The sequence below is a fragment of the Chiloscyllium plagiosum genome, chromosome 25 (genome assembly GCF_004010195.1).
Source record: "Chiloscyllium plagiosum isolate BGI_BamShark_2017 chromosome 25, ASM401019v2, whole genome shotgun sequence".
NCBI lineage: Eukaryota > Metazoa > Chordata > Chondrichthyes > Orectolobiformes > Hemiscylliidae > Chiloscyllium > Chiloscyllium plagiosum.
The window spans coordinates 24,255,408-24,278,723 of NC_057734.1; the positions used below are offsets into that span (position 1 = coordinate 24,255,408).

Here is a 23,316-nt window from a genome sequence, read left to right on the forward strand (position 1 = left end):
GTAGTCCATTGGTTGGAGGCACTTTAAGATATTGTGAGAACATGAAAATTTTTATTTCAATGCAGCTCATCTGTTCTCTTTCCTAATAATTTTGAATGGGTTTAGGACAGTAATCATAATTTCTACTTTGGTTGCCAATTTCATATCTTTTTATTTCTACAATGTTTTCTGGAATGAAAGATAGTTTTCAACAATATCAGTTTTAAAAAAAAAATGCCATGCATAAGAGAAAGTCTATGAGAGAAAGAAAAAACACTTTACAAGAACTATATAAAACAAAGATTATGGAGAAAAATGTTGTAGATCCTGTAACAATTTTACTTGTTTAAGATTTCACTGCTTTGGCATTTACAGAGCTGTTTTATAGGGCTAATTTTCTAACTTAGCACTCTCAGCAGGGTAGATGTATGCCAGGAGTGTCAGTAATGACTTTCCTGTCATATGCCTGAATATTTGATGCGTACTCTTGGTGGTTGATGCTCCCTACTGGGAAGAAAAGTTCTCAATTCACCATGGGTAAAATATACTTGTAGGCCTGCAGTGAAACCCAGCTTGTCCTGGAACAGCTGCTTGAGAAAGATTTACAATAGCTAAGTAGCACCACCCCCAGGATGTTAGTAGTAATGTAAGTCATTGATAAAATACTCATTTCTGGGGTCAATTCCCAGCTTATTTGTTCCTCACATTGTGGCAGCTCAGCATGGTAGAAATAGGCAGAAAATTCTGAGTATGACAACACTGCACAGTTGATTCCACCGCAGAAAAGGTTTGGCAACTTTGTTTCAAGCCAAATTGCAAGGCCGCACAAGAATGCATTATGGATCGAAAATTATTTAAATTGATGCTAGTAAGTCCGAAGGTATACTCTCCATGGTTTATTGCTGGTCGACTCTTTGTATCTTATTCAGCTGCTTCAAGTCTGTGCTTCTGGGATTTTCCATGCAGATCATGACAGTGTATTTGGTGATAAATACTTAACAGTCCTGTGTTTTAAAACCATAGATTTGCTTAATTTTTTGCTTGTTTTTAACAGAGAACTTCTTTCACTCAGATATCCAGAGTTATGGCTGTCCCTGAATATCAGCTTCAGATCCAATCATATGCATCATAAGTACCATTGAGTATCTACCAACGAGTGTACTGGATTTAAGGAAGGAACAGCAGTTCAAAGAGAGGGGAAAAATGGCAGGTATGTGGCACCACACACTTCATTTTGATTAAGAATGATATTTTTCAACATAGGCTAAATACTTTGCTGTCAGCTTTACACAAAATTATGTCGTTTATAGATTACCACAATAGTAGCATTTGCTACATTTGTCAGACTTCAGCTCACCAATGCCTTGTTTGTCAGAGGAATATTTTTGACACATGAGAGCAAGGTACTTCTATCAGATAGCAGCACAGGCTACCCAAAGTTCAGTGCTTGCCTCACCCATGACACCAGAGATGAGGAGGCTGCTGCCCAAAGAGAGTGACCTCCCTTTTAAGATTCTGTCTGTCCAGTCTCTTTGGGGTGTTGCTAAGATGATGCCTGCATTATGTGTGTTCATTTAACAAACCAGTTTCCTGTTAGTCTTGGTGACAGCTTCATCATTTTGGGAGCCGCTACGAAGAGAAAGAAAACATGTTAATAATGGAAGGGCGTGGCATGTGGCTGTGCACACAGTAACAAGGCCAGTACAGTGCCATGCTGCTCTTGGGCAGATGTGCCTGAATAAAATTCAATGAATGTGCATTAACAATTTGCAGGAAAAAAGTGAAAGATTACACTTAGCTTTTTGGGCCACAAAGCCACTAAGTTCTCCCTTGTGCACCTTTATTTTGCCCTTTGTTTCAATGATTTGGAGGGCGAGATCCTCAGGACCAGTGAGGCAGCACAGCATATTATGAGTTTATCATCGGTGGAGATTCTTTCTTGATGGCTGTGGACAGCCTTCTCCTTTAAGAACAAACTATATGGGTGCTTTTTAGCAATAGCATGTAACATGAAGAACACCTCAATTAACAGACAAAATTCCACCAATGTACAATATGAGTACAGAGCATGCAGATAAATAAATAACCTTGTGGTTTAGTGAGGCAAAGACAGACTTAGCATTCTCCAGCAACCAGTTTGTAGTTTAAGCTTAACAAATATGAATGGTATTAGTGGTGCAGGCAGAGTGTCTGTGGAGTTTGGGATTATATGTATGGTGCACTTTCTAGGCTTCATTCAGGCAGAGATACCATCATACTATGTTTTCGATACTTCTTGCTTTCACTGGCAAGTTTCAGGAAGTCCATAGACAAGACATTAAAGAGGAAAGTAAGGTGAAATTTTAGATGAATTTAACAATTATTACATTCTCATTTGAAACCTGTCTTCTGAGGGGTTGTGGTGTATACAATCCAACATGGTCAATTTAAATAAGCAAGTCAACAGGCTAGCTTCCCAATGTGGCTAGTGGTTAGCACTACTACCTCACAGCACCAGGGACAATCCAACACCAACACTGGTTCAACCCCAGCCTCAAGTGACTGTCTGTATGAAGTTTACATGTTCTCCCTGTGTCTGGGTGTTCTACCTTCCTCCCACAATCCACAAATATGTAGGTCAGGTGGATTGTCAATAGGAAGTGCAGGGATTAGGTCCAATACTTATCGGAGGATTGATATGGGCTGCATGGCCTGCTTCCATACTGTAGAGAATCTATGCAAATGTGCTGACAATTTCACCAGTAATTATTCCCCACCAAACCCACGCATTCCACCTGTTAAAAGTCTCTATATGTACATACATTAGTCTCAGATTTGCTTTAAAGTATAACGTTCTTTAACATCAAACTTGTGGGGTGCATTAGAACTTTAATTTTAAAAGTCAGCTTGTATTTAAATTGTGAGTGGTTCAGCAAGAGTCACACTTCATCTAAAAACATACTTTTAACTCTAACATTAAAATTTTATATATTTACTAGAAGAAATTACTTAACCAACTCAATTGCAATTTTTATCTTGTCCTGAGGACTGCTTAGAATGAGGTTGTGGTCAGTGTGCTGAGATTAGTACCCATTCTATTTCATCAAAAGCTGATCTGTAGAAATTTCCTGGATCAGCCTTGATTATGTTAATAGTGCTAAACATGCAGTGCATATTGAACCTGGATGGAGAAGGGAGAGTTCAGCATTAAGGTTTACAGAACTGGACAGATCTCAAGTGTGTCATGTATTTTAAGAAATCCTGTAATTTAAAAAAAGGCTGTGTTTGCTGCCAACATAACTGCACATGCAGTTGCAGTGCCTATGGCATTACTGAAAATGTCTTCTTCATTCCTAAAACCGGTCAAGAATTTATACATTTCATTTCTGCAGATATACATTGCGATTATGTTAATAATCTTTATAATTGCAGAAAATATATTTAGCCCACTCTGGGCAATTAACCTCTGCCCAGTTTATGTCTTCTTCATTCCTAAAACATTTATACATTTCATTTCTGCAGATATACATTGCGATTATGTTAATAATCTTTATAATTGCAGAATATATTTAGCCCACTCTGGGCAATTAACCTCTGCCCAGTTTACACTGTTATTGAAATAAACATTTCTCACTCAGTTTCATTCCTTGACTTGTAATTAACACCAGCTGTTAAGTGTGGGAACTGGCAGGTGGACCAGTGAGGGACAGCAAGTAAAGGAATGCGGCGAGCAACTGAGTGGACAGCATTCAGTAGTCGGCCAGTACACAACAATGGCATTAGCTGCACCGCACAAACCGTTGTATATAGAGTGGGTGCTGATTTCCTATTCTGGATGCGCAGTGCTCATATCATCAGCAAAGACCTTCAGTTCCAGTGTGGTGACAGGAGCCACATACTCCAACTTTCATTTCCATGTAGGTGGAAGGAGGCAGCAAAATTCCTGGCTCCATGAACAGGACCTTATTAAACGGCTGTCCTCACTCCCTGTTTTCAGTTGGGGGTGTGGCATGAGCTGGATTGGAAGTTGGCATAGGCGAACTGGAAGGAGTGGAGGAAGCTGCCAGTTTCTCAAGTAACTGGATGAAAAACCTGCCTCAGGGCTATCGCATTATTCCAAAAATTAACATAAAAGAATAAATCATAAAATATTCCTCCCATTCATACCTGTCAATTTCAAGCTCTAGCTGCCACTGTGTCAAGTCCCTCTCCAGAGCTGCTGTAACCAATCAGAACTGTAGTTTATAATGTTGCTTTATGACATAAAGTATCCACATCTGATCAGAGGTGAGCTGGAGGGTCTGACAGTTACATTGATCAAGTATGGAGGGCCCAGGCCACAACACATGCAGTGTGCATTAAAGATGGCACAGCCAAATAAATGCAGCATAAAAAAAAACTTCTGCCATAGCAAAGCTCAGTTTGTATTCCTGCTCTGTTTGCGACTAATATTGCAATTTAAAGTCTCCTGTCAAAGGCCGGCATGCTTTTTTCATCACCAATAGACAGATGATGATTTTGATCGATCCCCAACAATTCCAGGAGCGATAGTAAGTTCAGATATAGCTGATGTCCTTTCCAATAGTCTCAAACACATGAGTTTGAGGCTGAAGTGAAAATACTTTGCCTGTAGTGGGGAACTTTGTGTGCAGTCAGATTATAGCATACATCATAGCTCCTTCAGAAAAATAATATTGAATTACAGGTTGTTCTGTTATAACATGTATTTTGTTAACGAGAATTTACTGTAACGCGATTGACAAACTGGGGACACTTTCTAAAGCGTGAACTTTGAAAACGTGTGTTGGTTGTAATGCAATTACATTGCCAACATTTTAAGCATTGTTTCTAAAGCGCAACTTTTCTATAATGCAGGGTTGCACAAGAATGCAACCATCGAGTTATAGAACTACCTACAGCGATTGAGGTTTTTTAATCCCTAGATAGTCATAGAATCATTCAGCACTGAAACAGACCTTTTGTTCTCAACTCACCTGTGTAAACCAGACATCCTAAATTAATCTAGTTCCATTTGCCAGCGTTTGGTACATATCCCTCTAAACCTTATTCATGTACCCATCCAGATGTCTTTTAAATGTTGTAATTGTACCAGCTTCCATTGCAGCTCTTTCCACACATTCACCACCCTCTGTATGAAGAAGTTACCCCTCAGATCCTTCTGCAATTTTTTTCTTCTCACTTTAAACCTATGCCCTCAAGTTTTGGACTCCCCACCTGAGGAAAAAAAACCCTGGCTATTCATCCTATCCATGTCCCTCATGAATGCACTGTTGGTACCTTGTGGGAACTGCCATCTCAGCTAGTATGTGGCACTGGCTGAGTGTTGTTTGAGGTAGCTCACTGCTATCCATCCTCTACCTTTGCTTTGCGTTAAGCCTATCTAGTGATTATTGGTAGAGGTTACACCATCATACAGAATTTATACTGTTCTGGGATAACAGAACGTTTTATTGTATGATAGTATAATACAACTACATTTGGTTAGGCATAATTACCAGGACATTAAAGAGTTGGTACAGATGCATCTACTCCCTCTAAAAGCTGGAACCTTGTCTGATATTTGTGGAAAGGGTGAAATCAATGCAACATAAACATTGACCCCTTCAGAACAATTACCTTGTGCAACAGTGATACAGAATGACATTAGTCTTGGGCCTTGGCACAAAATTAACATTTAATTTTGAACCAACCCTGATTATCTTTTCCAATTAGGTCAATAACAGTGTTATACGGGTTACCAATTTCCCATTAACTCCTTTCACACAACTTGTGAAGATTTATTTCACCACCTGCCCCTCTATATTTTTCACACAACAAGAAGATTTTATCTTCTTGACTACCATAGCATATTGTTTCTAACAGAGGGCAACATAAATAGCACAGCACCTGTATTATACAACTGAATAGCCTTGAACATAATAGAATGCTTGATGACTCACTCTCAGCTCTGTGAGTAGGATGAATCAGATTGCTATCACAGAATGTTTTGGTTCAAATGTGAAAGTTATAATTATCCTTCAGTTTCTAAGTCCAGATGCTGGAAATCTGAAACAAAAACAAATTGCTGGAGAAATACAGCAGGTTTGACAGCAACTGTTGAGAGAAAAACAGAGTTAACGTTTCAAGTCCAGTAACCCTGCATCAGATCCATTCTGATAAAGGGTCACTGGACTCTAAAAGGTAACAAAGTTAAAAAAATAACTTTTTATGAGTTATTTTTCTCAATAGATGCTGCCAGACCTGCTGAGTTTCTCCAACAATCTCTATTTTTGTTTCTAGATTCAAGCAATTCAGTAACTTAATTTTTTTGTAAATTAGTGAAAGAAATTATGTTAGATGTTGAAGCAAAGTGAGCAAGTATTTTAACAGCTCTTTGGAACATCCCAGGAAATGCATTTTGAGTTCACAGTCAAAACTAATCAAGAGGCATGACTTTAAGATCACCTTTCCAAAATGGAGTCATCAACACCATTGATAAAACATCTCATTCAGATTTAAAACAATCTTAGCTTTTTATGCAAAGTCTTCTGAAATCAAATTGCAAACAGTGAATTCTACAATTTATTTGCTCACTTTCCAGGAAAATATCTGCTGCAACTTGTACAAAGCTGAAGCAAATTCTCCTGAATAATATTTTTAACTTTGTCCACTGACATTTCACAGTCCATATTAATAATAGAAAACAATGTCAGGACCAGTGTCACAATTGTCTTGCCGAACGTACTGAATCCAAATGAAGAAGTTTTCTTGGCAAAGTTCTACTTTTTAGCAAATGATGAAAATAAGTCTTACCTTACAAAGGTTAAGATCATTTAGCTTATCAAATATGGAGAAAGTGAGGACTGCAGATGCTGGAGATCAGAGGCAAGAGTCTAGTGCTGGAAAAGCACAGCAGGTCAGGCAGCATCCGAGGAGCAGGAGAATCGTTGTTTTGGGTATAAACCCTTCCTAAACATCAATTCTCCTGCTTCTCGGATGCTGCCTTACCTGCTGTGCTTTTCTAGCACCACACTCTCGACAGCCTATTAAATATGTCAGTCAAGTAGCCCAGTAAAATCAGGAAATGCTAATCATTGAAATGATGGGGAGTTGGTGATTTGGACTTTTTCAACACTGTGCAGTCTCTTTTCCTTAGTTAGGAGATTCTTGCAAAATCTTTACCACAACACAGCTATTGATCTTAGAGTCATAGAGATGTACAGCATGGAAACAGACCCTTCGGTCCAACTCGTCCATGCTGACCAGATATCCTAAATTAATCTAGTCCCATTTGATAGCACTTGGCCCATATCCTTCTAAACCCTTCCTATTCATATAGCCATCCAGATGCCTTTTAAAATTCACTGTTAATTGTCATCATCAGTGATGAAAAGGGGTTGCCGTCAGAAGAATCAGGCAGCACTTAATCTTCTTTGATCATATTCATCTGTCTTTTCAGTTGAAAAAACTTTTGTTTGAAAATTATTTTGTGGTTTAACTTCAAGGATAGGGTTTTCAATTTCTATAACTGAATGCTGGACTAGAACCATTTAATTGGTTACTGTACATCAGAGGCATTTTGAGTAGTCCAACTTTCAATTTTAGAAATCACCAACAATTGAAATATTGAGTGGTGATCACTGTGTGTTATGTCAATATGTACATTAAAACAACTCATCTGAAATTTTATCTGTTTCCTGGAAAGAGAAGAACTCCAGACTTTTAGTGCACTTTGTATGGTTATGCAAGGTTGACATGCTGACTGTCCACCTTAGACAGCCTATCCTCTTCACACTCTCCTCCACTCCATTCCAATATCAATACCATGACCCCCAGTTTGCGAACTACTGTTTTTGATCTACCAGATTTTTACCTCCTCTTTCTGTTTAATAGCAGCAAAATTGTATTGCACTCACCTAAGTACTCGAGTGCATTGTAGTTTAAAATGCCATCATTACCACATAATTTCTGCTGGATCGGGGATAGGTCGCAATATATTTTCTTGCAAAGGGACTCTATGTTTGATTTCAGTTCATCTAATGTTTTGTTAACTTGCGTTTGCATAACTTCATAGTTATTAATCTGTTGGGTTGTATTTTCCAGAGAATCCTGCAGACAACAGACAACTTATTTTCTACTTTACAAGTTATCAAAATTTTTCAATAATAATACAAGATAATGTCAACTATTTTATTATCTTGCTAGCAAGTACAAGTAACTTGAGAAAAAAAAATTAAGATATACTTTTTATACCTCCACAGAAAAAAGTGAGATTCACAGAACACTTCTTAAATAACTTAGGTTTTTAAGCAGATTTATTTTCAGTGTCTATAGCAACACCTCTAGTGAAGAGAATGATCTAGTAAAGAATTTGCTGTACTTATAGCAAACAGGGTCCTCGAGACCAAGGGGAAGTGGTACCCTTTCTTAACAATTTCTCTTCTCTCCTTCTCAAGGGTCTCTCCTTTCCAGACTCAGAAAAGAAAAAGTATGCTCCCATTCCTAATGAATTAATCAATTTCTCAATTTACTACCAACTCTCATCTTTTGTTGAGATGAAATAGACTTTAGAAGGAAATGGTACGTTAAGTCCAACACTCTAATAGGGATCAGGTGGGGAGAAGTACAATGTAATATTTCCTCACCCAGCTAAGAGTTTGCTGGCTTTCTCACAGATCATCCCTATATTTCTCCTCCTCAATGTTTATATTCCCTCCTCCTTCCTCTGTCTACCTAGTCCACTGCGACATTTCACTCTATCCTTCCATCTTTCTGTCTTCAACGCTAAACAGAGCTGTTTGCCTGCATTCAAGTGAACCTAAAAAAATCCCAGGTTTTTAAACAATGGCTTCATCAACCAAAATCACCAAAAAAGATCATTTTCTACTTATTAATTTTCATGCTGCATTTGGGATTGTGTTATGCAAATTAGCTACTTTATTTGACTTTGTACCAGCTACTGTAAAAGTTATTGAAGAAATGCTTTGAACATAGAACATAGAACAATACAGCACAGAACAGGCCCTTCGGCCCATGATATTGTGCCGAACATTTGTCCTAGCTTAAGCACCTATCCATGTACCGATCCAATTGCCGCTTAAAGGTCACCAATGATTCTGCCTCTGCCACTCCCACAGGCAGCGCATTCCATGCCCTCACCACTTTCTGGGTAAAGAACCTACCCCTGACATCCCCCCTATACCTTTCACCCTTCACCTTAAATTTATGTCCCCTTGTAACACTCTGTGTACCCGGGGAAAAAAGTCTCTGACTGTCTACTCTATCTATTCCCCTGATCATCTTATAAACCTCTATCATGTCACCCCTCATCCTTCGCCGTTCCAATGAGAAAAGGCCTAGAACCTCAACCTATCCTCGTATGACCAATTCTCCATTCCAGGCAACATCCTGGTAAATCTTCTCTGCACCCTCTCCAAAGCTTCCACATCTTTCCTAAAATGAGGCGACCAGAACTGCACACAGTACTCCAAATGTCGCCTTACCAAGGTCCTATACAGCTGCAACATCACCTCACGACTTTTGAATTCTTTGAGATGTTCCTAACAATATAACAAGACCTTACATAAATGAGAATCTTTGTTTCTTTCTTGTTGGGATTATTCCTATGATTAATCTTATCAAATAATTTAAAACATTCTCTGATAACAATAATAGATATGAGTGGCTCCTTGAGACCTGTTCACATCTTACCCTTATACTAATGATACACCTTCTTTATTTTCTCTTCCTCTACTTCCAATTATTCTATCAGAGTATCTTTTTATCAGAGTAAAGTCAACTGCTCTACTGTGTGCTAAGGAGTCAGTTAAATAACAAGAGATATAGAGAGATGGAAGAGGGACTGAAACAGACAGTTTAGTTAAAGAGAAAAAGTAGCGACATAGATGAAGATATTTCAGTCTAGACCAATTAAGAACACATGATCTTTCTACATTACGAGAGAGAGCAATGATACCTCTACTTCCTTTATTGAACCATGCAATTCTTCCTCACTTTGCTTGCGCTGATTTTCAATTTGCAATATTTCATTCTGTATATTAAAAATACAATAATAAGTGAACAAAATTTGTTGAAAATTAATGTCCTAAATGTCATTGTTAGTGACTTATATGTTATGATATGTTCTTAGTGCAGAGATCAAGATCAATATTAAACAGTATGTATTTTTGATTTCTCATTATTTCATGAAAATTTTCCTGGATGTTCAGAAGAAGGAAGTTTGTCAATCAGATAATGAAGACTCTACTGTATTCAAAGACCAAACATGAGGTTTTCTGCAGTCTAGGTTAGAGTGGTGTTGGAAAAGTACAGCAGGTCAGGCATCATCCAAGGAGCAGGAAAATCGATGTTTCGGGCAAAAGCCTTTCATCGGGGCTTTTGCCCGAAACATCAATTTTCCTGCTCCTCGGATGCTGCCTGACCTGCTGTGCTTTTCCAGTACCACTCTAATCTAGACTCTGGTTTCCAGCATCTGCAGTCCTTGTTTTTACCTACGAGGTTTTCTGCAGTCTATATGGCTTTGTACCAGATCACATATTTTCTTTACCTGCTAAACTCTTCGGAAAGATGAATTAATTTTAAAGCACTGGCTGATGGATGGTGCCTGAGATTAGAACATGAATCAAAGCTAGTGCTTGCACCAGAGATGCTGTTCAAAGAACAAAGGTTATTTTTAGTGTTAGTAGCATACTTGATGTTAAAAGAACATCAAAGTTTAGCCAACCAAGCTCACAATTAGCACTGCTAAATAAAAAAAATACATATTTCCTAAAAAATCATTCAATTCACAACAATGGAATTGAGGATATAATATAGGCTGACACTTCAGTGCAACACTGATGGAATGCTGTATTTTCAAAGGCACCGTAATTTGAACGCCATGTTAAATGTGGCTGTCTCCCTTTGCTGAGGTAAATGTAAAAGATCTCATGGAAAACTTGAAGATGAACAGGGAGCTCTTTCAGTATCCTGGCCAACTTTTGTCCTCAGATTTAATTACCTGTTCATTAGAACAAAGAACAAAGAAAATTTACAGGCCCTGCGGCCCTCCAAGCCTGAGCCAATCCAAATGTACTGTCTAAACCTGTCGGTCAATTCCTAAGCATCTGTATCCCTCTGCTCCCACCTACTCATGCATCTGTCCAGATGCATCTTAAATGAATCTACCATGTCTGCCTCTACCACCTCTGCTGGCAACGCATTCCAGATGCCCACCACCCTCTGTGTGAAGTACTTGCCGTGTGTATCCCCCTTAAACTTTCCACCTCTCACCTTGAAAGCGTGACCTCTCATTAGTTGTTTGTGAGAGCTTGTTACATGAAAATACAACACCAGGGCTGTGTAATCCAATGCTTATAAAGTAATTTGGAATGTCTGAAAAGGTGGTAAGGTATCACAGGAATACAATTTATTCTTTTGTAACTTCAAACCTGCTACTGATAAAGATCAATGTCACTCCCATTAAGTCTATTAGTTTATCAGTTTCTTTTTTTTGTATAAGTCAGTAAGGTGCATATTTAGCTTCTAGGCCTCTGCCATTACAACTGGCCATCAAATCCAGAAAAACAGTATGGGCGTGTGATGAAGAGATCACTCCCTTTCTGTAAGATGTGACCGTACTCAGTTTGGTGTTATCCTCTGACTAAGTTTCTACTACTTCATGGCACAGCACAGGGAGGTAGATTTTCAATGCATGATGGTGATAAAATGCAAACAACGGAAATTAAATTAGGCCTTTTTTTGTAATTTATGTCAAATTCATAATGCCAAGTTTTGCTCAAAAATTACATTACAATTTGAAAATCTACCTCATTGGAACTGTAATACATTGTACTTCCTCATGCATCCTACTAGATTCAGAAGAATATTAATTGTGGTCTTCAACAGTAATGAATGCTGAAACTTTGTTACTTTCATGGAAGGCACAAACAGGGCATTTTCAAGTTGTCAGGCTGTGACTGGAGGAGTGACAGAAGAATCATTGTTGGCCCTCAGTCATTTACAACCGACATTAATGAGTTAGATGCACAGGTAGAGTAATATATCTAAGTTTGCTGATGGCACAAAGTTAGGTATAACAGTAGGCTATGCAGTCGACACAGAGAGGCTGCAAAGAAATATATAGAGATTAATTTACTGGGTGACAAGATGGCAAATAGAGTATAATGTGGCTAAGTGTGAGGCTAATTGCTTTGGTTGTATGAATAGAAAAGCATACACAATAACAAAAACAGAAAAGCAGAATATTTTTTAAAAGGTGTGAAACTTGTATATATTGAGGTTCAGATGGATTTAAGTGTGCTCATACAAGGAATACAAGTGATTACATGCAGGTACAACAAGCATTTAGGATAGTAAATGGCATGTTAGCCTTTATTGCAAGGGAATGAAATATGGGAATAAAGAAATCTTGTGACAACTCTTGAACAGAGCTTTGAAAAGGACAAATCTGGAATAATAATTTCAGTTTCGTTCTCCAAATTTAAAGAAATATATCTTGGCATTGGATGCAATGATTGATCCCTGGGTTGAGGGGGTTGTCCTATGAAAAGAGTCTGAGTAAATTGGAGCTATATTTGGTGGATTTTAGAAGATCAAGAGGTAACTTATTAGAACATACAATATATTGAAGGTGTTTAATTGGGTTGATACTGAGGCATTGTTTCTACAGGTTGGTGAGTCTAAACCATTAGGCATAGTCTCAAGATAAGGGGTCAGTCATTTTGGACAGAGATGTATCCTTGGAATTCTATACCACAAGTATTGTAAATACTACATCATTGAATATATTTAAGAACAGCACAGACAGACTTTTGGTCAAGAGATATAGGAACAAGTAGGAAAATGAAGCTGAAGCCCAAGATCAGTCAATATTGTATTGAATAGCAAAAAAAGCTCAATAGACCAAAGGGTCTGCTTATCCTCCTATTTCCTACATTCATCTTCAAGTCATTCCTGTATTGTACACTGCTGCTGGATAAATTGTTCAGTGATGATGTAATCTACTGTCTGTGTATTTGCATAGCTGTAATTCTTTGTGAAACAAAAATGAAACATCATTACAAAAAGAAAATTGGTGCTTTGTGTTGTCATGACAATATTGTACATACCTTAATATTTTGGATCTTTTCTTGTTTATGTTCCAGTTGAATGTTAATTTCATTTATAAAATTAAATAGTGCATAGTTCTTCTCCTCCGTGGCAACAAACTCAGGGCCTAGATTGTAAAGGTTTTCCTTTCCAGTCAGATTTCTGAGTTGATGATATACTTCTTCATAAGCTTCATATTCAATTTCTTGCGCTGTTTTCTTGCCAATTTTATCCTTGGAATGATCTAGGAATGCAAAAATTGTTTTTAAAAGATCTTAATAGAATTTGGATTCATGTGGTCAGTTATTAATAGCTTTTTCCATCATTATGAATTTTCATTTCTGTATAGATTTTCTGGCATACTATTTTTGTTCCTTTCATTGTAATTTTTTTGCAATCATCAATGACAGTAATGTCTATGGTTAGAAAATTAAACACTTCCATTTTTGTTTCTAAGTCACACCGTCTAGCACTTCGAGAATTGTAACAACACAGCCAGGTACAAAAGGAGTCTTTTTTTATCTCAATGATATAACCTTCAGGATCCTAATAAGTGCAAGAAAATGAAAGCCTCACAAGTTATAATAGTGAAACAAAAACATTTGTTACAATAATAATAAGGCTACTCAAATATGAAAAGTAGATGTTTGCAAATCAAAAAACGCCTGGAGACATTGGATACTGCAAAGGCTATGGGACCTGACAACATTCTAGCAATGGAAATAGAGACTTGTGCTCCAAAAGCAGCCGTGCCCTGAACCAAGTTGTTCCAGTATAGCTACAACACTGGCATCTACCCAAAAATTTGAGCTGTAAATAAAACACAGGACAAATCGAACCCAGCCAATTACCGCCCCATCAGTCTATTCTCGATCATCAGCAAAGTGATGGAAGGGGTTATTGACAGACCCATAAAGCTGCACTTGCTCAATAATAAGCTGCTCACTGATGCTCTGTTTGGGTTCCACAAGGCCATGCAGCCTCTGACTTCATTGCAGCCTTGGTCCAAACATGGACAAATCAGCTGAACCCCAGAAGTGAGGTGGAAGTGACAGCCCTTATCATCATGGCATCATTTGATGTGGTATGGCATCGAGGAGTCCTGGCAAAGCTGGAATCATTGGCAATTAGGGTAAACATTCTGCTGGTTGGAATCATACCCTAGCACAATGGAAGATGTTGTAAGTGTTAGAGTCAATGATCTCAATCCAAGGACAGAACTTCAGGAGTTCCTAGGGGTCGAAATTTTCCTACAGAATCTGCTTCAAGATGCTATTCCATACCTCTGGAGCAAATGACTTTGTAGCCAGGCACCCTGGTCTGAGTGTTAAGGACACTATCACTGTACCAGATGAACCCATGAATTCCTCAGGGTAATGTTCTAGGCCCAACCAACTTCAGCTGCTTCATTAATTACCTCCTCCCCTTTGTAAGTTCATAAGTGCAGAAATTGATGAATGTACAATTTTCAGTGCCATTTGCAATCTTCAGGTGCTGAAGCAGCCTGAGTCCATATGCAGCAAGATCCAAATAACATACAGGCTTGGGCTGACAAATGGCAGATAACATTACACCATATGCCAGAGAATGACCGTGTCCAACAAGAGAGAATCTAACCATCTCTCCTTGATGTTTACTGCCATTACCATCAATTAATCCCTAACTTTCAATATCTTGGGAGTTATAATTGAAACTGAACTGGACCAGCCATACAAATTCTCTGATCAAGGCTTGCGGCACAATAGTATTGTCCCTGTCTCTGAGCCAGGAGGACTGGGTTGAAGTCCCATTTCTGATTCAGAGCTATCTAATAATATCTTTGAATTATATTGTTTAGAAATATCTATAAATACTATAACTACAACAGCAGGTGAGAGGCTATGAATTCGATGGTAGGTAGTTTACCTCCTATTTCCCCCACATCCACCATGTACAGGATACTATTCAGGAGTGTAATGGAATGCCCTCCACTCTGCTTGATAGGCATAGTCCCAGAACACTCAAGACATACTGCACCATCCAAAGCCAGACAAAGTAGCTGATTTAATTAACATTCAATCCAATCTCTTCAGCACTGAAGCACAGTGGATACCATCTACAAGATGCTTTTAGGTAACTCCTTCCAAACTTGCAGCATACAATTTCTAAAAGGAAAGGGCTGCAAGCAAATATGGAAAATGCTGGAGAAGCTCATCAGGTCTGGCAGTATCTTGGAGAGAAATAGAATGAGTGTTTCAAGTCTGGGCTGCAGATACATGGGAACACCACCACCTGCAAGCTCTCCTCCAAGTCACACTCCATTGTGACTTGTACTTTATTGCCTTTCCCTTACTTTCAGCAGGACAAAGTCCTGGAATACCTTTCATAGCTGCATTTTAGGTGTCCCAATGACTACAGCTGTCGAAGAAAGTAACTAGGCATGTGCAATAAGTCAAGATTAGAGTGGTGCTGGAAAAGCACAGCAGGTCAGGCAGCATGCGAGGAGAGGAAAATCGACGTTTCAGGCAAAAGCCCTTCATCAGGAATAGATAAGAACCTGACATGGACACATATAATCGATCATTATTATGTACCAATATCCTGGAATTTGTATATTACAATATTGCAGTAGCACAATTGGCATTTAAAGAAGTAGGCTCATCAACGCTTACTCCTGCTCCTCGGATGCTGCCTGACTTGTTGTGCTTTTCCAGCACCATTCTAATCTTGGCTCTAACCTCCAGCATCTGCAGTCCTCACTTTCGCCTATGTGCAATAAATGTTGGCCTGACAGCTTGCTCACATACCCATGAATGAATTTTGAAAAAATCAGTATTGAAACCTGTGCTATAATTTTCAGACACAAAGTAAAGAAGAATCTTTCTTCCCTGAAATGTATTCACACTTAAGCAAATGGATGTTCAAGCAGCCTTACAAAGTAACTTACTTCAACTACTTTTCATGATATTAATCCTTGGTCGCTATGTCTAAATTTAAGAATTTACTTATTTAGGTGAATGCAAATCTTCAGACACAAACAACAGACTCATCATTTGCAGAGTTTATAGTGGTAAGTCTGCCACCCAGTTTGTAAAGGAGACACTACTCAGTAATGTGCAGTATTTATTATGTCTCTTCACAAGTACATGGAGAAGGTTGGCTGTGCAGGGGCTGTGCACAAATTCCCATGCTGCCCATTCCTTCATCCAAAGTCTGTCTACTGACCAGGAAGGTTGTTCCATAAGGGATGTGAAGGAAAGTGAAAAGCAGGCACTAAGTGAAATGAGCATATCATTACGATCTGGAATTAGATAGGAGGTAGGAGCACGTGTTCCTAAAATATGTTCTATAAAAAAGTGCAAACAAACACACATCACTGGCACACCTTGTCAAGCATACATATCACAAAGACAGTATGCACAATCTAAAGGATGGACAGCAGAGATTCAGGGGGCTGATGGTTCATTCCCTCCCATCCTCTGAGGAAATGTTGGTGATGAGTTGACATAACATGCTGTAGATGGACGAAAGTGTTGCAGAGTGGGGAGGCTTTCCATTGTCCAGAGCTACCAGCCAATCTACTGGCCAGTAACTCTAATAGTTCTGTCAGTGCCAGGGCTCTCTAGTGGGCACTGCCAGGACTGCCATGTCAACAATATTATGAGAATCAAATGAGTTTTTAACAAATTCATTCAATCTTAATTATTTACTTTTAATATGGTGGACAGGCTCCTGATTTTAGTACCCATAAACCCTGTATTAAGGGATTGAAGTGATGAGAAGGTGGTGGGCAACCTACCCAATCTATTTTACATGCCCTCTCATCAAAAACACACCCAGTGGTGACATGTAATATCCAGCTCAGGATTAGTTCAACAGATGTTGCAACCTCTGTAACCAAGCAGGACAAGAACATGCCACACACATATATAACCAACCATTATTATGTACCATTATCCTGGAATTCGTATATTTCAATATTGCAGTAGCACAATTGGCACTAGGACTGTAGCATTTGAAGAAGTAGACCCATCAACACTTACTTATATCAAGAATGGATGGCATAAATGTGCTTTTCCAGATTTGTCCATGACCCAGGCATGAATTTAATAAAAACTGAGACTTGGAATTTCTGGTGGGAAGAAATATCAAGTGCTTGAGATACCAGGTCTAACTCATGTTATTTCAGCAGATCAAAAATATAATTTTTCAAATTTGCAAAAAAACTTCCCATATACCTTCTCTTGTAAGTTGCCGAAATTTAATCAGCATAAAGTCTTTAAGTTTTGCCTCATGATCAATAATACGCATTAGTTCTTTTATCTCTGTATTATACAAAAGGATGTCTTTTGCACTTCGTTCCTTTACAGCATTTATTCTCGTTTCTGCCTCCATCCTAGGAATGAAAAAAAAATTTACTTATTTAAACATTACAGAAATTGTGCCAATTGGAAGTAGAGCTTTTAAGAACCATTATGCACAGACCCAATTTTGAGTGGCATAGATATTGTTTTAGCTTTCTGTACATGTCCAACTTCTTTAATCACGAGTCACTGACTAGGGAGATCTGCCTTATGGATCATGGATATTAGTCAATCTTATCCACAGCTGGTCTTTGAACACAGAGATCCCTGAATTTGCTTCCTTCTAAAATAAGGCAACATGTTTTAGGTTCAAGGTTCCACAGAAGCAGCATCACTTCTAAATTAAAATAGTGGAACCTAGCCTCAGGGGTCTGCAAGTGCTAGTCTTCCTGCATTAAATTACATTGTCACCATTCATCATCTTTCTCAAGTGGCCCAGTTTAGAACAGGATTCAACAGCTGCTTCTTCTACCAGCTTCTAAACAAAACACATTCAGGCTCTCCACAGTAGTTTAGTCAGAAGTGCAATGCCTGGTATGCACCTGACCCTCACAATCAGTGATGCCCCAGTTCTGTATTTCAACTGATGTCAGATGTGCAGTGCCAAGTGTCCCATAATTGAATCAGTGTCCTTGAAGAACAATTCCCTCGACTGAACCCCATCAAGTAAATTAAAACAGCCTATAAAGCAAGTACAAAAATTCAACCTAGGGACAGAATCAATTCTGGAGTGATCCAATTCTACCATGTCAAAATTGATGTTGATCTGAAAACAGGCTGGTTCCTGACAAATGATTATGTGGGCAAGATGCAAGAATGTGGCCTGTGCCTTCAAAACTACATTCCAGTATGAATCCAAAAGAGAAAATTCTGGAAAATCTCAGCAGGTCTGGCACCATCTGTTAGGAGAGAAAAGAGCTGACGTTTTGAGTCTAACTGACCCTTTGTCAGTATGAGTCAATGCCTTCAGCAGATAAGAAGGCAAATTGAAGTGGTAAAATAATTATTTTCAGTACAATCACCATGATTAATTGATGAATATTAATGAAATGCACTTCAAAGTTATAAGACAAAACTCGGGAGAAGAGTTGCATAATTCCTCAAGAACTGGAGACAAAGAACCAGGGCAATTTTTCAACTGCATCAGTTTAAAAAAAACATAACTAGAATGCTGACACTGCAAGGCTTCAACAGTCAAGTCTTTTAGCCTTGATCCAAGTCAAAACAAAATCAATGTGTAAATTGCTGCATTTAGATAGCTCTGAGTTTACAAATAATATTCTGAATGTTCTTTTGTGTTTATCGTTTTATCACTGTTCATTAACAATCAATGTCTATTTTTGAATTTTCATCTCATGAACTGCCTTACTGGCTGAAAATATAGGTTAGGAACTGAACACAGTGTTAACATTATTCAGCCTGTCACCATTTGCCAAACTTGTTATTTCAGCATTGAACCAGCTGTGAAACCTTTTGTGCTGACACTTGAAAGAATGAATAATGCTTCAGTTTTCTGTGACTGAAACAGCTATTTAAAAAGCCATGAAGTTCCCTAAACTCAACATACCAATTTAAAACATAAATCTAAAGTTTCATTTGCTTTCTAACCTGGTACTGGCTAGATGAGTGCTCACCGTTGATCATAAGCTTGCACAGATTCCTCAACAATTTCTTTCATTATTTTTTTTTGTTCTTGTAGTTTTGTACTGAGCTTATTGTAGAGTTTGGTATAAATTTCTTTATTAACCCTCAGGATATTGATTTCTTCACGAAGCTTCCGATTTTCAGTCAGAATTGTGTTAAACTTTATAGTTGACTAAAAGAAAGTGCAAGGTTCAAGGTAAGAAAGATGAGTCATTTTTCAAAATGGCAATTGTATTGGCCTCATTTGATTTGCACAAGGTAGGTGTTTGAGACCAATTGAACTTTTACGATTATTCCTTGCAAAATTACATTTCATTTTTATAAAATTTAACAACAATATTGTTCTGACAAATAACAAGTAAACTAGTAATGTTTCTCAAAATACGAGACCAATGGCTTTTTCTCATTTCATGATTATTATGTCCTGTAATATCCAAGTATAAACCTTGTAGGACTTCACTCTGGGTCTGGAGATTCACTAGAGTGCAGCAACAGCAAACAATACATTAAAGGCAAGGATTCTATTTCCAGTTAGGATAACTTAAAAGGAAGTCCCAAGGCATTTTGCCATTTAAAATTGGTTCTGAGCTGGAGAAGCAGAGCTGATTGAACAATTGTTTCAAAAGGTGGTTTTCAGAGTCTTTTAAGACCACAGAAAGAAATGAAGAATGGTTAGGAAGGAAATTCTAAGTAGTTAGGCTGTAGCCACTGAAGCTTCTGAATGTAGGGACACAGTGGGGTTGAACAATGAACAAAAGGTCCAAGTCAGAGCACTAAATGATGTGAGAAAGAACAAAAAACTGCAGAAACATCTAAAGTGAGTGTACAGTCAGAACCGAAAAGGATTGGAAATTGAATTCAGGATTTTAAATTCAATTCACGGGGAGACAAAGAAAAGGTAGTGCATAATGGTGAATAAAATGGTACAGGATATAACAAGTTTTAAACAGAGTTTATGAATGGTATGGGACCGTATGTTAACAAGGTGGATATTAACAAATTAAAATTAATACATGGATAAACATTGACAGCAATTAAAATGAGGTGGGAGCGCAGGTAAGTAATGTTGCTATAGATAAAGATAAGCAATTTTGAAGATAAAGAAATGATCATGTTTGAAACTCAGCCCACTTTTGGTGTTGACACACACTACGAAGCATATAAAGCTGCAGCAACCAGTGAATGGTGTTTAATGCAGGAGCTGAAAACAGTTGTCACTTCACTTCATTCGACTCATGCCAGTCAGGGAGTTAAAGCAGACAAAGGGTTAACCAGGAGCAGGTAAGGCTGAATTTCCATCTGGAGACTTTCTTGTGTCAGAGAATAATTTTAAGGAGCAGAATGTAAAGAGGTAAGTTGCGACCTTCCCTCCTAATCACGTGCCACATGTGTGCCTCCATGCCCAGTATCTCATATCATTTGGGGACTTATGTCAAAATTTGGACAGTTGTCCCATAGATGAGTAAATAGCATAACATTCATTCTCACTGAATCATACCTTACAGCCGATTTCCCATTCCTCCATCATAAGCTCTTTAAGTGTCCTATCCCAACACCTGGAAAGACATACCAAATGTGGTGGCACGGTAGTATACAGCTGGGAGGGAGTTACCATTGGAGTCCTCAACATTGACTTCTGACCCCATGAAGTTTAATCAAGTCAAACATGGGCAAGGAAGCTGCCTCCTGATTACCTCCCACTATCTTCCCTCGGCTGATGCTTCAGTACTTCTCCATGTTAAAGACACTTGGAAGAAGCGCTGAGGGTAGGAAGAGTACAAAATATACTTTGAGATGAGAACTTCGATTTTTGTCATTGAGATAGATCACAATTTCACAGTCATGTTTTACCTTACTGAATGAACTGGCTGAGTCAGTAACATAACCTGTAAAACTGGGGCTGTGGAAGCTGATGAGAGAACCAACAAGAGAAAAACCGTCTTGATTGTGTCCTCACCAATTTACCTATCATAAATGTATCTGTCAATGATAACACTGGTAGAAGTAACTATTTTGTGGAGACATAGTCCCATCTTCAAACTGAGGGATTCTCGTACATGTTGTATAGCACTACTACCAGGCTAAATGGGAGAGAGTAAGAACAGATTTAGCACCTCAAAACTGGGAATACATGAGATGCTGTTCATCATTAGCAGTATCAGGACTGTATTCAATCATAATCTGTAACCTGATGGCCTGGCATATTCATTAGCATACATAGAAACATAGAAAATAGGTGCAGGAGTGGACCATTTGGCCCTTCAAGCCTATACCGCCATTCAATAAGATCGTAACTGATCATATAATTTCAGTATCCCTCTCCCGTTTTCTCTCCATTGCCCTCAATCCCCTTATCTGTAAGGGCCATGTCCAGCTCCCACTTGAGTATATCTGGCACTAACAGTATCCAGCACCATGACCATTGAGACAATGTCCAACACTGGTTCAAGGCAGATTGTAGGAATACTGTACCAGGAGCAGAACCAGACAAACCTGAAAATGAGGTGCCGACCTGGTGGCATGAATGACTGCCTTTGACCTCAAGGCAACATTAGACAGAATGTGGCATCATGACTCCTGAGCAAGAATGAAGTCATGGGAATCAACAAGAAAGCTTTCCACCCAACAGAGTTATACCTAGGACAAAGGAATATGGTAATGGCTGTTGAAGGATAATCATCTCAGCCCCAGGTCATTACTGCAGGAGTTTCTCAGGATGGTGCCCTAGGTCCAACCATCTTCAATTCCTTCATCAATGAGCTTTTCTACAACAAAAGGTTAGAGGTAAAGCTATTTTCTTAAGAATGCAGTCAGTATTATTTGCCATTCTACTGATAGTGAGGCATAACATGACCACATACAGGAATTCTTGGACAACATTCAGGTCTGGCAAATAAAATTTGCACCAAACAAGAGCCAGCTAGTCACTGTTGACATCATGAAAAATCGTAAAGCAGAAATGAAAAGTCCTCAGTCTACGCTGGGACAGTAAGTTACCTCAAAGGTTTGAACAACAAATGAAGCTACCTGCTCCTTGCTGCTACAATACCAAAAACATGAGAGGAAGCACAAGCAGGAAGTCACCATCAGGCCAAAAACATATTCTGACTATCACACAAATAAGCGATGTAGTACATAAATTTTAATGCTGGTGTGGTGCCAAAGACTAGCCATTTGCAACAAGTAGATATTGATTATACTCAAACAGCACATACATCTGCAACACCATGTCCAACATTAGATATGATGCTGCAGGTGAACTACATTTGCTATATAATCTTGACAGAGCACAAAATTATGCTGACAACCAAAGACTGTGTAAATGCACTGTGCCTATGTCAATGAAATAAAGTATATGAGTGCCATTCACTGGTTCATTTCTCAGGGCAAAGTCCTAACCAATTACAATCAACCTTCCAGGTTTAAAATTTAAACAAAGCAAACAAAGCAATAACCTGTCAGTCATTATTCATTGGTTAAAAATCACACAACATCAGGTTATAGTCCAACAGGTTTAATTGGAAGCACACTAGCTTTCAGAGCGACGCTCCTTCAGGTGATAGTGGAGGGCTCAATCCTAACACACAGAATTTATAGCACAAATTTACAGTGTGATGTAACTGAAATTATACATAGAAAAATTGATTGTCTGTTAAGCCTTTCATCTGTTAGAATACAGTGACAGTTTCAATTCTTTCATGTGTAAATCACAAAACCTTTTTTTAAAAAGTTGCATTCTCGGGTTAGCTGTTAACAACGGTGATAGCTAGACAATATGTTGAAGGTGTTGGCCCCCTGTGTTCTCTGTCTATGCCATGATGTTTAGATGGATTCTAATCTAAAAAATGAGATAACTGAGTTTTACATAAATTCATGCAGTTTTTGAGCTCAGATTTCCACATGAATGCATGCAGTTTTTGAGCAAAGTACAATGTAACGTTGCAAGTACAAATTCATCCCACAAAATATATGTGTGCATGTGGGTCTTTGTCTGTCTGTGTGTGTCTGTCTGTCTGGGTTGGGGGTTGTGAGCGTGAGAAAGTGTATGTGTGTGTGTGTGTGTAGTGAGTGCAGAGTGTCTTAAGTCTGTGAGGGGGTGCATATGTGAGTGTGGGAGTGTGTGTGTGTCTGCACCTACCGTGACAGGGTTGTATGGAGTTGTCCTGAGAGCCGGGCAGCTTGCTATGAACAACGATCTGTTTGAGGTTTGACGGTTGATTAAAGGCAAGTAGTGGAAGTGTGCGGGAAGGTCTTGGTGAGG

The 23,316-nt window shown here is 38.6% G+C and overlaps 1 protein-coding gene across 1 annotated transcript in view; it reads right to left on the bottom strand.

Annotated features, from left to right (window-relative positions):
- Window positions 1–23,316, bottom strand: part of LOC122562410 (coiled-coil domain-containing protein 63-like) — a 90,236-nt gene that overhangs the window by 3,698 nt on the left and 63,222 nt on the right. The window contains exons 6-10 of the mRNA XM_043715267.1: window positions 19,046–19,227; window positions 17,286–17,443; window positions 13,089–13,312; window positions 9,935–10,009; window positions 7,875–8,067 (exon numbers count right to left, since the gene is read on the bottom strand). Of these exons, the coding sequence (XP_043571202.1) occupies window positions 7,875–8,067; window positions 9,935–10,009; window positions 13,089–13,312; window positions 17,286–17,443; window positions 19,046–19,227 (832 nt within the window). The remainder of the gene's footprint in view (window positions 1–7,874; window positions 8,068–9,934; window positions 10,010–13,088; window positions 13,313–17,285; window positions 17,444–19,045; window positions 19,228–23,316) is intronic.